General features: G+C 39.6%; 1 protein-coding gene across 2 annotated transcripts in view; it reads right to left on the reverse strand.

The window, feature by feature from the left end:
• The window catches only part of ZDHHC18 (zinc finger DHHC-type palmitoyltransferase 18), a 1,033,940-nt gene that overhangs the window by 481,862 nt on the left and 534,973 nt on the right, over positions 1 to 17,105 (reverse strand). For both annotated transcript variants that reach the window (XM_044084102.1, XR_006366315.1), the window contains exon 7: positions 7,458 to 7,567. In XM_044084102.1, the coding sequence (XP_043940037.1) occupies positions 7,458 to 7,567 (110 nt within the window). The remainder of the gene's footprint in view (positions 1 to 7,457; positions 7,568 to 17,105) is intronic.

Genomic DNA, 17,105 nt, shown 5'->3' on the forward strand with positions numbered 1-17,105 from the left:
TATGCCCTACTTCATGTCTTTAATGTTCAGAAAAATGCCTTGAGGGAAGAGGGAGAACGCTAAGTAAAGAACACACTTTCTTAACAGTATTTTATCTGTTGCATGGTTTTCTTTGCATGCTATTTCTGTAATGGAGATTGTAAACAGGTGTTTTTATTTTTCTCCCCTTCATTTCTTCTATATATATATATATATATATATATATATACACACACACACACACACACACATGTATACTAAAGTCGAAGCAAAAATCAGTTTAAGAAAAATAATTCACAATTCATACAAAATGTTCACTCCTCAAAAATTCATGGACACTGCGCACACACCCTTTCAGCCAAAAGAAAATACAGGATTTCCAAGATGGCTGCACACCAAGTAACAGCTTGCTTCTAGCTCTCCCAGTGTGAAAACAGAAATTCAGCACAGAAGGCCAGTAACTTATGGGTGAATTTAAGTAACTGACTTGCAAGTACACTGCCTGGATGCCAGGAATAAAGAAATACAGAAGACCTAGAAAAAAAAATCAGCTACAAAAAAATAAGGAAGTAACACTGACCAGGGAGAGTTCTGCAGCTGTTCAGCAAAAAGTAATGCTTCCAACATTACTTCCAACCAGACTTCCCAACTGTCCCGAATTACTCGGGTTTCTACCGAGTTTTGAGGTCCAAATGAAGGGGTGCCACGATTCCCCAAGTGGCACCCCTTCATTTCTGATTTTTTTCCTTTTGTTTTTCGATTTTCATGCTCTGAGCTCAAGGATCTCATTTCTGGCTGGCCGGCTGCAAATGCGATCGGTTTGGATTTTAATCAGCAGCAGTTCAGGGGAAATGGAGTGTGTTTATCGGCAGCATTTGGATGAAATGGATTTATGCAGCACTGTTGAAGTTAACTGCTGCAGTTCAGGGGAAACAAATGGATTGTGTTTATCGGCAGCAGTTCGGGGGAAGGCAGCATTTAGATGAAATGGATTTATGCAGCAGCACTGTTGAATGTATCTGCATTTCAGGTCAACGGAAAGACACTCAAGTAAGGAACGAGGTGTGTGTATGTTTTGGCTGCAATAAGCAGCCAATGAGAAACATGAAGAAAACGGAGTTGAACTATAAAAACAGAGACTATATGTTTGATCTATACAGTCATCAGCCTGTTGGTTCTAACACAATGGTTTCTCCTAGCAGTTATTCTTAATTTGTTTTTTTACACTATTTCTGATTGCAAAAAGAAAGGGGACCTTCTTAGTGGGACAATTTGATACAAATAAGGGCACATTGTAGTTACTGACAACAGTTGTTGCTAACAAGCTGTAAAAAATTTTTTAACTGATGCCACTACTACTCGTGATTGCATTGTGGGAGTTGACCTTCTTGCTGCGATGGAGTAAAGCACATGAAAAAAGGAATCCCATAGCTACTGGTGACATTTTTAGTGCAGCTTTCAAACTCTTCCAACCTGTCTGAAGACTCCCAAAATGCATATGCAACTAACATCATTGATTTTTATAAGGAAAAGAACATCCTGTCAGATACTTTCTGGTCTAATTCACTTATTTGTTCTGTGAAGTAATTAAGTTGTCATACATATTAACTTGTGGTATTAAAGGAACATTAAAATCCATGTGTAGCAGGAGACAAGGACTCTTCAAAATACAATGCAGAGATCCCCTACAAATAGCATAGTATATTCAATGGAGTGCAGAATGTCGCTCTTCATTCAAAACAAATGGTTGACAGCTTGTCACTCAGGCACACAGGTCTAATGATTTGTTCGTGAACAGAGAAAAGAATATGTTTATATTATTGGACAGAAGAAGCACATTTATATAGATATGCTAGATCAAAACCTGAAACCAAGCCAAAAGCAATATGCTATATTGATTTGAAATAATCACGCAATACCTTTCAAACATGAAAAAAGTCTAGCAATCTTTTACATTCTGTCTCAATCTGTTTTGTTGAAGCTGCTAGTTTAGTCTTTCTACTTTCCATTTAATTGACCTATGCATTTAGTTGTCTAAATTTATCTGAGTCCAATATGTGAATGATATTACGGATTTCATTTTTAATTATTCTTTGAGGTAGTCAGAATATCAAGGATATGTTCATCAATTTATATTAATATCATTTAGTTTTCTTCACATTAATGAAGTTGACATTTCATTTGATCACAAAACCATGAAAGCCATTCAGAAGTTCTGTACTTAAATTCCCATACCAGAAGTAGCCTGAGCCCTTTGCTTGTTCAATAACATTCCTCACTAGTCTTATGTTCTTCTAAATGTGCTGTAGAGTTTAAGATATTTGTAATTACATTTTCCTGACACTTTCTTGCTAGTGTACACTAAATTTTTGTTCTGCTGGGCTGTTTCTATGTAATTCTCCATACTTAATGGTGTGTATGAATGTATTTTCTCACACTCCACTTCATACACACTTTGCAGAATAAGCAGTCTCCTGTTGACTTTTATTTACTCAATCATTTAAGAGTTCAGCACTTGTATTTTTGAAAACCTACACTTTCTGTAGTGTGGTACAGGTTATTTTGTGCTCCTAAGGTGGTATCCTCTAGATGAGACTTTACATTGAGCCCCATCTGTCTGAAATAGTGGTTACTCATGAGGATGTAAAAAATTCCATATCATTTACTATAAAATAGTTCTGAAAATTTCCCATGCCCTAGCCAAATGACTTAGTATGAATGTCACCTCAGGACCATCACAAACTATGCACACATTAGTGTTTATGGTAAATGGGGTGAAATAGCCAGGTAATGGAACATTGGAATGGCTGCAGGGGAACTCTGGTGCCATATTTTGGTTGTCTATTCTTCAGTTTACGTTTGAAAGTTGGTATCCCACAATTCCATTGGGGTGTGTAGGGTTGCATACTTATGTATGCAAATTAGATGTTAATCAGCATACAGATTTGTACCTATTTTTCATGGGCCTTGTCCAGATTTTTGATGTTTCCAGGTTGAGAGGTATGCTTCCAACATTACTTCTAACAACCTACAGGATGATACAAGACAACTGCATACAGACCTGGTTAAAATAAACAAAACACCGATAAGAGTATATTAAAAAACAAGAAAAGGCTGGAATAAAAAAGACAGGAACTGAATGATGGAGAACAGTAATAAAATTAATACCTTAATGTGGGATTACAATGCATTAATTATATCTGTGAAATATGACAGAAGAAAATCTAGAAATATATGCCCTACTTCATGTCTTTAATGTTCAGAAAAATGCCTTGGGGAGGGGAAGAGGGGAGAACGTTAAGTAAAGAACACACTTTCTTAACAGTATTTTATCGGTGTTGCATGGTTTTCTTTGCATGCTATTTTTGGGTGTAATGGAGATTGTAAACAGGTGTTTTTTTTATTTTTCTCCCCTCTTCTCTATTTCTTCTTGGCATTTTTGAGAAACATAGGCAATGTAATGATTAACAAAAAAAAGGAAAAAGGGAGGCTGGTTAAAGGGGCATGACAGAGTTCAAATTAATGTGCTTTTTTTTCATTCTTGCATGGGGAAATGACTGATTAAGGACCTTTGTGTTAAAACAGAAAGCAAGTAAATGAAAAAAGAATACTGAAAATTATATATTTTTTTCTCTAGCACTTGCAGATAAATATACTAAGTAACATTTCTGCAGCTAGTCTTCATGCCTCCATGGAAACCAATCTGATAGACAGAAACTGGAGACAGTCTGGTGAAGGGGATTGGCTGAGGAAAAAGAAAAAAAAAGAACAGAGAAATGGACTAGGACTTAGGACAGAATGTTCCCAGAAAACAATCAGGGGGTTTTCCCCGGTGCGACAGCTTTAAAGATAATACAAAACCAGTTATATTTGAAGTAAAGTTCTCTCAGGTTGTTTTAATGCAATGGGGATACTAACAAACAGGTGCTTTTGTTTTTTTTTTTTTCTTCTTCACCCTTCTCTCTTTTTCTTCGCTCAGTTTTGAGAGCTGTAGGCACTGCAATGAAACATAAATGAGGAGGGGAGGAGATGGGGGAGAGCGGAAGAAGAGTCTAGTTAACAGAGTATGACAAAAGAAAAATCAGTATGTTCTTCTCCCTTGCTTGCATAGGGAAATGACTGGGTAAAAATCCTAGGCATTATCAAGTAAGATTATTACAAAGCATGTAAATGAAAAAGAATACTGAATATTGTAAGGCTTTTATTTCTGATAAACAAGGTACCCTTGGCAGTTTTGTTTCTGGTTTGCATGTCACTAAAAGACAATTTGATAGAGAAATGGCTTGGAGAAAGTGTTTACAGAAAGCAGTCAAGTGGTTTCTCAACTGGGAGAGTTATATAGATATAAAGAACAAATAGCACTTCGTAACAGCACAGGCTGTACCATGCATCTTAGCATGACCAACCTTTCATTTTGGTTAACTTTAGCCTGTCTGGGTAGCTATCAACCTAAAACGTATGTTATTAGGAAACAAACCAACATTTGAAGATGTACGTAGTTTTGGGCGTTATTGTAATGTTCATAGGTTTTAGGAGGTTTTTTTCTTGGGGGGGGTTTTGTTCTACTGGAGGGCTTTCAAGAAAACAAAGTTACATAAGATGTGACAGAAGCGCAAGAGGATATGACATGAAACAACTTTATAAAAGCCAACCTACCGAACAGTACATACATACATATATATATATATATATATATATATATATATATATATATATATATTTATGTAACATAAAAGCTGGAACTAGACATTTAGCAAAAAAACAGTTAAAAGGTGGTAATTACTATATATGAAAATGATGCTTTCTTTAATGTCTTTCAATCTGAATGGGCTTACAGATAAATATAAAAAAGAAAGAGAACTATATTATAAAATGGAGAGTGCAAATAGCTATGCCACAGGAGACACCTGGAAAGAACAGAACATGTGAATTTGATAAAGAAAGGTTTTCAGGATGTATTCAGCAGAATGTTTGGGGCAAAGAAAATAGTAGTATCTGTAGTATAGTACAGTAGTAGCTGTATCTGCTTACCCTTGGAGTTTTTCTCCCCAGGCCTCCGCTGAAAATGGACATGCATCCAGTCGGACTATCCCGGTCAACAAACGTAAAATAAATAAAGTAAATAGTACTTAGAATAGACTAAACAGAAGATAATACAAAAATTGAGAAACTGGAAGCTTTGTTGTATGGATACCAAGATACAAGCCATGTCAGGCATACTTCTATCAACCAGAAAAGTTGTGGATAGCAATTAAAAAAAGTTAAAGGATTTTATCTGGGAAGGGAAGACAGCAAGGGTCAAGTGGGATAGGATAAGACAATTCTACCAACAGAACAAGGTGGACTAGGAATACCTAATTTGTGGGGGTATTTTAGAGCAACACAAGTAAGGCTCTTACATACATAGCACAAGCAGAAAACTATAATTCAAAGTGGAAAGGAATGATGCTGACACAGCGAGGAAGCTCAAGAATTAGAGACTGGGATTTTGGATGCAGACTCTTAAGGAGAACCAACATCATGCAGACTATTATATTCATAAAATAGCAGGGAGTATTCTAAGAACCAAATCAGCACAAGAATGGAGAAAATAGATTTTGCTGATAGGGTTGACTGTGGTCGGGGAGACAGAAAATAGGCAAGAGGGGACTGGAATTTATCGGAGAAAACTGACAAAGGAACCAAGGTATTTGGAGCAAATAACTAGAATGGGAAAGGTAACAGAATGGGAAGAGGCCAAGAATTTACTTGGACTGCAGGTTAGAGAATGCCTTCTCCATTAAGGATTGATATCAGAGTACAGGCAAGGAGAAAGAAATACGGGGCTCCTAAATGAAAGACCAGCATTGGTAGAGTTTTTAACAGAATCTAGAACAAAAGCTGCCTTTAAAAAAGGAACAATTAGTAAAGCATATAACACATTGCATAACTATAAAAAAATCAGAGGAGCTGAAAAAGGATTGGGAAGACAGATTGGATAAGCAGTTCACAGAGACAATGGGGGTCATATATGTATATCTCCCAAATATGCAACAAAGTCTAGAAGACTTAGGATTTTTGCTTAAAGGTGTTTACATGGGTACATTTAATACCTCAAGTAGACTCCAAAGAAAAGAAATGGACGTGTGATGGGCAAGAAAGAGGTAGCTGGGAACATATTTCTTGGGCGTATAATGAGCTGTTGGACTTTTGGGATTCCCTGCAGACTGTTCTGTCGGAGATGCTGGGTGAGCAGGTTGGACTGACTGGGGAGATTTTTTTTTTTTTTTTTTTGAGTTCTGCTACAGAATTACAATTGCCTAGACATAAGTAAAGCGTTGCTGAGTCTAATTATGGTGGCTGCCAAAAAAGCAGTTAGTGTAAAATGGAAATCAAAGTCTAGACCAACTTTACTAAAAGTAGTGAATATAGTAACAGAGATAAAATAACTGGAATTGGGATCTTTAGAAAAGGGAAGGAGCAAACTACATAGGAAAGAATGGGAATTGTGGGAACAATATATGCAGAACAGGAACAATGTTTAAGAGACAGGATTTGAATGAGCCATATAATGCTTAACTAACAATGACTGGATGGTTTATAAGTGATGTATAATGTTTACAACTACAGCTGTTTCAATGGTGTCTGTGATGTAAACGGTTTGCAACTATAGGGACACCATTTTGTATGTTTTTCATTTATATAAAAGTAAGCTTGCCTTTGTCATATGTGCAAATTTATTAGATTTTTTTTGGGAAAAAGAAAATACAGAAATACCCACAACAGCCATCTTCTCCAACAGCTTTGCCCATTTCATACTTCAAGTGGAGAACAATGCTATAAGTAGCCTTTCAACTGGTCATGATATAGGGGAGTGAAGCTTATAGCCATCACTCAAATTCCACTAGCAAAGCATTCCCCAAGTACATGTGACTGAAGAATTCACATCCCAGAGAAACACCCTACAGTCTATGAACGAAATCCTACAGAAAGTAAACATGGACTTGCCATCTAATAGACTGGTGATACTGTGGCACAATGGATATGACAAGCTGGGTGGTTATATGACCACATCTACAGTCAGTCTAATTCCATTCTTGAGAAGCACCCACGCAACTACATCCCTAAAATCCACACAAACTCTCAGGCACAGGTATGGCTGTTTCATCTCAAATCATTCTGAAAGGGCTCAACAACATTTACTTCAGTCTCCACTGTGAGACAGATTAATTTCAGAATCAGCTTCTATACAAAGGATGCTCAGGTTTTTTTTGTCATTTAAACAAGCACCGCATCCCCAAGAATTTTAGAAATATTCTACCACCCTCCCCACCATACCTAAATTAATTAGTATTTCAAAGCTACAAAAGGTCAGCACACGCCAACACAGTTTTCAGTTACTCAAACTTTAAATAACTACCTTAACACATACAACATTTAAACAGTTAACGGTGATATAACAGTTGCAGACAGTCTGGTAAGTAGGCTTGCCTTCTTACCTGGGTGGTACGGGGCCACACAGTGTAGCACAGCAATTTGAAATTATGCTATTGTAAGTATAAGGATTCAAGTCCTCAGATCCTCGCTTCCCAGACCAAGAGCCCTTTATCTGTTTTTTGAAAGGAAGAAAAGCACAGCACAAATGTAAATGTGAATAAAACAATTAAAAGAACAAAAAACAAGTCCATAAACACAGTTCAACAGGAGACAAGCTCTCACTTTGTTCGCATTACACTGAATGCTTGCAACTTAATGGATTATCTTTGCTACACTTGTATCATTAAATCAAATTAATATGCTTCTTAAACGACACTACATATGACTAAAAACAAAAAAAAAAAATGCAAATGCTCACCATATCAATTTATATTAGAAAGGACCCCTGCAGTGGATAAAGTGCAGGTTTTCCAATTCTGGGTATGTTCTCTTAGTACAAAATTACTACAGTCTCTAGCATCTGCAACTTCTCATGTGCACAAATAAACTTGCCAAGACATCTGTCATGTGAGTACAGGGATATCCATTTAAAGCAGGAAGGTAACCAACCACTGAAGGAGACCCTTTCAAAAAAAATCAACTAACCAGTCAAGTACTCATAACTTCTTGTACCTTCAGGGGGCCACTCTTCAATGGCTGAAAAAGCAAGGTATTCACAGATGACTTTCTGAAGCAACAAAGAGAAAAATGTCCCATCTACTAAAATCACAGTAACGCTTGGAAAAAGGGCAAATTGGTAACTGAATGGCTGCATAATAAAATATTTACAGTGGATAAATTCTGGAGATATGTACAGGAAGCAACAACCCTGATGCAATGACCAAAACAAGGTTAGGCTAGCTGCCTGATGGCAAAAGAGATGTATTCTGGACATCTCTTTCGGCCTCTCTCCTCTTGTGATGATCAAGGCCCAAACCCTGGAAACACCAATTCCTCTTTTCCCCAGAAATTAAAGGGCACTTGGACAGGAAAGCAGCCACTAGAAATCATAGCAGCCATCCAACAGGAATAACTACATTCCGAATGCTCCCAAATCCAACCCCATGTCAGCTGCTGTCTGAACCGCTATACTACATCCTTCAAAAGCTAGCCCAAAGTTGAGTGCATGCTTCCATACTAAACAGAATCCAGCTGCAGCATACAGTGTTACATAGCATGTCAATCTGCCCACCCTTAGTCCTCTTTGTTGTGGTCATACCACTCAGCCTTCAGCATGTAGCAGTCACAAAACATCTTGAACAGCCTTCTTACACCCCAGATTGGCAAGTTGAAGTCAGTCACACACCTCCACCCTCTGCCAGCACCTTTGGCACCTAGAATTCATTGTTCAAACCTGGGTCATGAAGGTTGCAAAGTCAGGGCCTACTTCTCTCTTCACCACAGAGCTAATTTTAGATAGAGGTTGCTTACATACAGCCAGGGCCTTTTTTGCCAAGAAAAAAGGATGCAAAAAGTTGTCCCATATGGAGCCTAGTGTGTGCAGTGCTGCCACATCTCTATACACTGAGAGACAAGTTACAATTTAGTTTGTAGTGCCTTCATTTCTCTAGGAGTCGATAAGATGATGTGCCACTAGTGTTTTTTATAAGCACACACACACACACACACATATATATATATACATACACACACTATATAAAGAGAGAAGATGAACAAAACTGATTAGTGAAATCACTCTCCCAATTTATCTACGCTTTGCAAGCTAAAAAAACTGGACACACTAGCTAAAACTAGGAAGACAGTACCTAAAACTCACAAAATATCACATTTTGAAAAAGGTTAGGTTATCTCAGTTACTACTTTATCCCTTGGAAAGGACCATTCTTGGATGGTATAGCACATGCATGCAGGAAACAAACGTAAGAGACAATGCAAAAAATGTCTGACATGTTTTACTAAGAATTCTCAAAATTAACAGTATTGTTTCAGTAGTTAAGTGCTGCAACCACAAAATGTGACACTGTGGGTAAATCAAAGAAGGAATCCGCGAAGACAGAACCTGAAACTCACAAAATAATGAAAAATCCCAAACCTGTCATTATTTTTCACTACTTTTAGGTGAATGGGGCTGTGATCTGACACAAAAGACTTGAGGATTAACAGCAGTGCACTCACAATGTATTGTGGGCAGGTAGCTCTCCAGGAAAACAAGATAACATGTTTGTCCCATGAAGTCACTCAGGGTTAGAAAAAAATAAGAACTAATAAAAGGAAATTACTTCACAGTTGTCAGACTTGACTCATGGAGGACATCATGGCAAGGGAAAAAAAAAAGTAAAGTTTAGTTTTGGGCATGGTCCTAAATTCTAGGACATGGAGCCAATCTCATCCTGTTTTCAGCACTTAATGTATACTTCCTAAAGCAATCTTATTAAAAGAGCCTCACACCTTTATACAGCTTCTTCCTTTGACTGAATGTGTGAAATTGTCATATGTACTAACTGCTGATTTAATACAGACTTTAGTGGTGTGGTATAATTTTCCTACAAGAGTGTCCTGGTGGTAGTTGACTTGTCACATTTGCTCACCTGTGAGTTGCATTTTCAGTGTCTTACTTGATTTTTGTGACAAGACTGATGAAAATCACTGCATTTTTTGATGTACGGGGTTCCCAGCACATTAATTCTGAATTGCACTGCTGTTAAATGTGATAATGTTGCACTCCCCCCCCACCTTCATTTTTACTTTTCTATTTTCTACATGTGACTTTTTAATTTTAATGTTACAAGTTCTGGATGCTCTGTTATTCATAATTTGGATAGGGAATTGCCTATGACCTGGTGGCACCATACCTTAAAAGTACATATGTGCAGGAACTTACCAAAACTGTAGATGTTTACGTAGATTACTTCTGTAGTACAACTTATTGGGGACTCAACTGCAGTAGTCACCATTCATCTGGTCCAAATTCCAGAGCTTGGTCGCCCTCTCCCCGCAGTGCAGCACATCCTCCAGCCTGTACATTGGCACTCTCACAGTATTAAGCCCACATCTGCCTGCACCACTACAGAGCTTTCATGTCCAGAGAGTGGACAGAAAAGCCCTTGCCAAATCTAGCAGCACCAGGGTGGACTACAGCAAGTGCCAAAGACAAAGCAAGCTCCCAACCTGCTCAGGAAGAGAAGAGAGGAGAAAAAAGTAATGAGCCTCCCCAACACCTACTCAAATCCCAGCAGATGCACAGTCCAAAACAAAGGGGAAAAGGGAGACAGACACAGGTACCCTCACCCAGACCCATGATGCACTACGTTTCAAGAGGAAGAAATGTGGATGGGATACCAGAGGGGATGGTGGGAGAGATGTGGTACTGCAACAGTGATCTACTTGATAATCAGTTATGTCATAACTACTGGGATAATTCTCAAAGCTTCATAATGACTGGGGTGGGGGATGGCTTGAGACGAACTCTGCTCTGGGCCTACATTCAGTGTCTAGTCTGCAATGTTAATGCGTAAACAGATGTCCAAGTGGCTGCTTTCAGGATGGCTTAGGTACTTACTCCTTTGAGAAAGCCACAACTGTGGCTGTGCCCTTAGTACTATGAGCTTTGACTGTACTAAGATATATTCAACACATCCCTGCAACTAGCCATTGTTCGCAGTTGATTCAAAAAATACGACAATCATTCCCTTAACCAAGAAATCCAAACAGACAAGCCTAAATGATTACCATCCAATTGCTCTTATATCAACAGTAATGTGTTTTGAGCGGTTTATCAAGAACCATATCTCTTCAGGTCTACCTGCAACACTGGATACATTACAGTTTGCTTAAAAATCTAACTGCTGCGTGGCTGATGCAATAGCTATAGCACTTCATGAATCTACACCTAGAAAACAAGAACTGCTATATCAGAATGCTGTTATTTGATTTTTAGTTCACCTTTAACACCGTCACCCCCCCCCCCCCCAACCACCACCACCAGAATCTGATATCGAAGCTGATCCAGCTTGGCACCAACACCTCCCTATGTAACTGGATACTGGACTTTCTCATCAACAGATCCCAAAAAGTGTGTGTGGGGAAATAACAGTTCAATCAGTATTACACTGAGCACTGGTGCCCCTTAGGGCTGTGTCCCGCGTCCTCTGCTGTTCACCCTGTTGATGCACAACTGCATGGCCAAGCATGAATCCAATAAAATCAAGTTTGCAGATGATACCACCGTCATACGTCTTATCGGAAATGGTGAGGAAACAGCCTATAGGGATGAAGTGCAGAATCTGCTAGGTTGGTGCGACAGTAACAATATGTCCTTAAATGTAAGCAAGACCAAAGAAATAATAGTGAACTTCAGGAGGATTTAGGGGATACATCAACATCTGGAAATTAGGGGGGGGGCAGTGGAAAGAGTCAAAAACACCCAAGTTCCAGAGGATGCACATCTCAGATAACCTATCCTGGTTGACTCATATAGCCACATAGTGAAGAAGGCACAATATGTCAGCACTTCATATGAAAACTGAGGAAGGCAAACTTCTCAGTCCATCCACAAAGCCTTCTACAGAGGGACCTTTGAGAGCATCCTGTCAAACATCATCATAATTTGGTATAGTAACTGCAAAGCATCTGATCGCAAGGCTCTCTTACGGGTAGTGAGGACAGTGGAAAAAAGTCACTGGTTCCTTGGTCCCATCCATGGATGATCTGCACGAGACTCTGTGTGGGAAGGGTTAGGAAGATGATAAACTATCTCAACCTGCCCATGGCATGTATTTCCGCCTTTCTTTGGGCAGGCAGTAACGCGGCTTACACAGTTCTGTTACTTGGTTGTTGAGATGTTTTGAAAATTTTGAATTATTTCCATATAAATTAATAAACAGTTCATTTCTATTTACCTGTACTAGACAGGGGTCAAACATTAATGCAGTTGAGTTTGCCATTGTCTAAGCTTTAAGGTGAAATCTTAAAACCTTGTACATAGCATGGTTTTGGAATTACTGATACAAATATGAACAAGCAATATTTGACGTCTAGAGATGTCGGTAGGATTTAACTGCAGATGCATGCACCTGGAGGTGTCACTCTGATGTAATGGAGTTAACTCACTCACTAGAAGGGAAATCGGGAAGAACACAGATAGCTGATTAGCCTGACTCGAGGAGAACAGACACTGCTTTGGGCATGAATGAAGGATTAGCTCTCGGGTTCGCCATATCCCAAAGAAATATCAGGAAGGGTACCTTGCACATTAGGGCTTGGAGTGTTGACACTGTCCTGGCTGAGGAGACAGCAAAAAGCATAGCTGTCTTCTAAGCCAGAAATTTCAAGCGAGTCATGGCTGGTGGCTCAAATGGGGGCTTTAGTATGTTTTTCCAAGACAAAATTCAAGTCCCGTGGTGTGCTACTTACTCTTCCTTGGGGGTCTTAGACAAAACACTCTTTTAAGGAACCGCTTTAATGTCCTATGAGAGGCCAGGGGTAGAATCAGAGGCAGGCTGAAATGGTCAAAAGATGCACCTTAAAAGTGTATGCCAAGCCTGCAGCTCTCAACATTCCATTTCCAAAATGAGGAACACTCACCTTTATAATGTGGAACAAATGGGCAAAATGTGGAACACATACTAATGGCTTATTAACAAACTAGGAAGGTCATAGGAAAGTTAAAATATGCTGGTTTTACTTATAAATAGGTTCATAGGTTCATACTAGGCTATTTGCCCCAGGGCATTTATAAGCCTAGCCCAGAGTTTTGTGGCTTTCGCCACCCCTTTAGTTTGAAGGATACTATGCCCATTATTTTGCTGTGCCTCTGTCAAGCAGTGACACTGAGGTTATCCCTGGGGTATACCTGCGATCTCCCATCCACTGGTCAAGACTTCTCTTGAACAAGGCCAGCGAGGTGCTCTGCCTCACATGAACCGGAATTTTGTTCCACAGCATAGGGAGTCTCTGGGTGATGAATCTGTCCCTCCAGCATGTCCTATTAATAGCCGTGTTGAGGTTTAAGTCTCTTGCCCTTGTAGTTCTGATGGATTTAGATTTTTTGAGGTGAAGCATGTTCATTAATTCCGGGTTGGACATGGCCTTGTATGTCAGGCACAGGTCACCTCTGAGCAGTCGGTAAGCGACTGAATAGAGCTGGAGTTCCTTCAGTCGGGCAGCATAAGACATATTTTTGAGACCATTTATCCTTTTAGTGAGGAACTTTTGGGGCCTTTCCAATTGCTGCAGGTGTCGGGTCAGATACATTCCGAATGGGGCATTGTACTCAATCATTGGTCTGATGAGTGATGAGTACAGGGGAACAATGACCTCCCTTGATCTAGATGTGAATCCCTTCATGATCAGGTGGGCAATGTAGAAGGTCTTCCTAACTACTTTGGCAATGTGAGTGTCAAACGAAAGGTTACTGTCAACCTGGGTCCCCAGATCCCTGATAACCTCTTCTGTGCTTAGTGGATTGCCACCTATATGGTAACTAGGGGTAACCTTGTTTTTCCCGAAGGGAATGACTATGTATTTTTTGGCGTTTAACTTTAGGCCATGGCTCTGGCACCAGTTATCCGTTTCTATGAGACCCTTCTGAAGGGTGTCTGTGTCAGATGGGTTTTCAACTATGGTGCCCAGTTTGCAGTCATCTGCAAACCTTGTCAGCCATAATCCTCCTGTGTTTGCCTGTACTTCTGAAAAGTAGATGCCGAACAAGAGTGGGCCCAGGACTGAGCCCTGTGGCACACCACTTTTGACAGGCTTGGAGTCTGACATGGCGCCAGCAACTCTGACCCTGTGGGTTCTGTCACTTAGCCAGTTTGCAACCCATCTTGTGACGTATGGGTTTACGTTTAAGCTGGTGAGTTTTTCAATGATACCCGAGTGGGATATTGTGTCGAAAGCCTTTGCCAGGTCAAGGTAGGCTGTGTGGACTGCCTTGCCCTCGTCAATGGCCTTGGTGACGGTTTCAAAAAAGTCAACCAAGTTTAAAAGGCATGATCTGCCCTTGACAAAGCCAAACTGGGTTGGATCCAACGTCTGCAAGTCCCCTATGTCTTAAAGAAGATCCTTTAATGAATTAATATGATTAATTTCTATTTACCATGGATTTCACTTAAAAAAAATAACACTGAATGTGTCACAGACTCTTTCACTGTGGAACTTTGAGGAACATTAACTTTTAAGAAACCCAAATGAGATACGTTCCTCGTAATGAGGTACACTTGATAGGTATGCTGCACCAAAGAGCTCAGAGAAGTTTAAGTATGAGGGAAGCCTGTGTATTAGTAGGCTCCCCAACCCCCAGCCCTCTTGCCTGGCACCAGTTGAACATCATATTCTATTTAGAGACACACATTTTCCAAGTGGTAGTTGTCCTAGTCTCATTAATATTCAGCTTGTTCTCAGTTTACCGATATCTGAAAAGCAACAAGATTAGATCAAATTGTAAGCTGCAGATTATCTCCAGACAGGAATGCATGAGGGACCCTTTGTTCTTTTGTAGATCCACAAGGGAACCAAATATTTACTCCTTAACATTTTCTTACACTTTGTTAAACATGTTAGTCCCACTAAAACAACTGCTTTTCAGGACAGACTGGAGATCGTATTCATACTGAATATGGGAAATTTGGCCAGGTCTCCAGGAACGTCCCAAACTCTTTTCGATAAGTGCCATGGGATCTTTTGAATCCACCTGAGCTTCACCAGTTCAGGCAAATGGGGCCTTGGTTTAACATCTCAGCAGAAGGATAGCATACTCAAAAGCACAGTACCCCTTTATGCTGCACTACAGTACTGTTGGAAAATTAATCAAGTTAACCGATGTCGAAATAGAACCCCCATTCTTCTGATCACCCAATACTAAAGACGAGTCTGTTACCTCTTCAGCTAGTGAAACTGCTTTCCACAAGAATGGAGAAGACAATGCAGACTGAGACAAGAAGTGTTTTTGGTCTGTCCTGGCTTGCTTTTTGATCCCTCTGGGGAGTAAGGGGATTTGGAGCAAAGGGCATATAGAAGCAGACCTTTCCTCTTGACTACAGTGTCTACTTAACCAAGGCCCTCTGCATGGTGTTTTTGAGAAAACATTTTTTAGCTCTCTGAGAAGCAAACAGGTTTATCTGAGGGATATCCCACTTCTGCACTAGCTGAAGGAAGAACTCCCTTTGAAGCATCTATTTGTGCTTGCCTTTCATATGCTTAAATGTCTACCACTGTATTCTGTTGCAATCATATGTACGCTGCCATGAGCCAATATATTTTGTGATGTATGTCCAAGACCCAAGCAGTCATTGCTAACCTGTAAAGAATGCAGGATTTGGTCATCCCCGGCTTGCTGATGTACAACAGAGTAGTGTCTGTTAATACTTGTAAGGCAGCCTCCATTAGACTCTGTTAATACTTGTAAGACATCCTCTACCAACCTCTAATTGAAAGCCTTGAGGGTCCAAACCAGTTCCAATACTTTTCACACTGAAGCACTTGTCCAACATTCCACACCATCTGGACCTTAAACTAAAACAATGAGTAAAAAGGCCAAACAGAAAAAACAAACAGTAAAAACTAAAAAGGAAAATCTAGCAAGGCTAGACTTTCCACTGTGCGATTTGTTAAACCCTGTATTAGAGGCAACATGGGATATATGCACATGACCCTTTGAGGACAAAGTGTTTCAGCTATATGGCAAATCTAAATGTCACTGGCTTTTTTTTCTTTTCTTTTTAAGACCCTTTTGTGGATAAATTCAGGCCAATAAAGCCAAACCCCACTAGCTGTGGACATGCATGTTTCAGCCTTCTTATGGCATCATCAGCACAACATAAGTGGAATGTTTGGCTAACCTTTATAAACATAGGGTTGTCATACTCAGCTGATATCCATAACCTTCAGGGTGTCTGCAAAATATCCTAAACAATGAGTAAAAAGGTAACACAGGGAAACCAATCAGTAAAAAACAAAAGAAAAATCTAGCAAGGCTAGACTTTCCACAGTGCGATTCCTTAAAACTCTTGTATTAGAGGCAACATGGGATATATGCAAATTACCCTATGAGGACATCAGGTGTTTCAGCTATATGGCAACTCTGAATGCCCATGACGTTTTTAAGTCTCTTTATGGACAAATTCAGGCCTATAAAGCCAAGCCCCACTAACTATGGACATGCATGCATCAGCCTTCTTATAGCATCAGCAGCACAGCATTAGTGGAGTGTTTGGCTTGCCTTTAGAAACACAGAGTTGTCGTATCCAGCTGATATACATAACCATTAGGGTTGTCTGCAAAATATCCCAAACAAACTAGGACAGACAAAGGGGGATATTTCAGGGTGAAACTAGTTACTATTCTGCCTTGCCCTTAATCCATTAAGATGTTTACTCAACAGCTTAGGCCATGGCTATAATCTGGCTCCTAGAAAACAACAAAGTGTAAAAACTTCATACCTTCTCTTTGTCGATGATTTAAAACTGTACAGCGCATTAGATGAGGAACTAAAAGCACAACTGCAAGTTGTCAAAACTTTTTCAGATGATAGAAGAATGTCATTTGGGCTCGATAAATGTGCAAAAGCAAGCTTTAAAAGCAGGAAAACTGCAACGCCAGGAAAACATCAGTTTGGGACAAGAATGTGATATAAAAGAACTTAAGCAAGGAGGACTGTATAAATATTTGGGAATTGATGAAGGATCAACTATAAAACACGAACAAATGTGAAT

This window comes from Protopterus annectens, chromosome 1.part1 (assembly GCF_019279795.1).
Source record: "Protopterus annectens isolate FY-2018-M chromosome 1.part1, PAN1.0, whole genome shotgun sequence".
In the NCBI taxonomy this organism is placed as follows: domain Eukaryota; kingdom Metazoa; phylum Chordata; order Ceratodontiformes; family Protopteridae; genus Protopterus; species Protopterus annectens.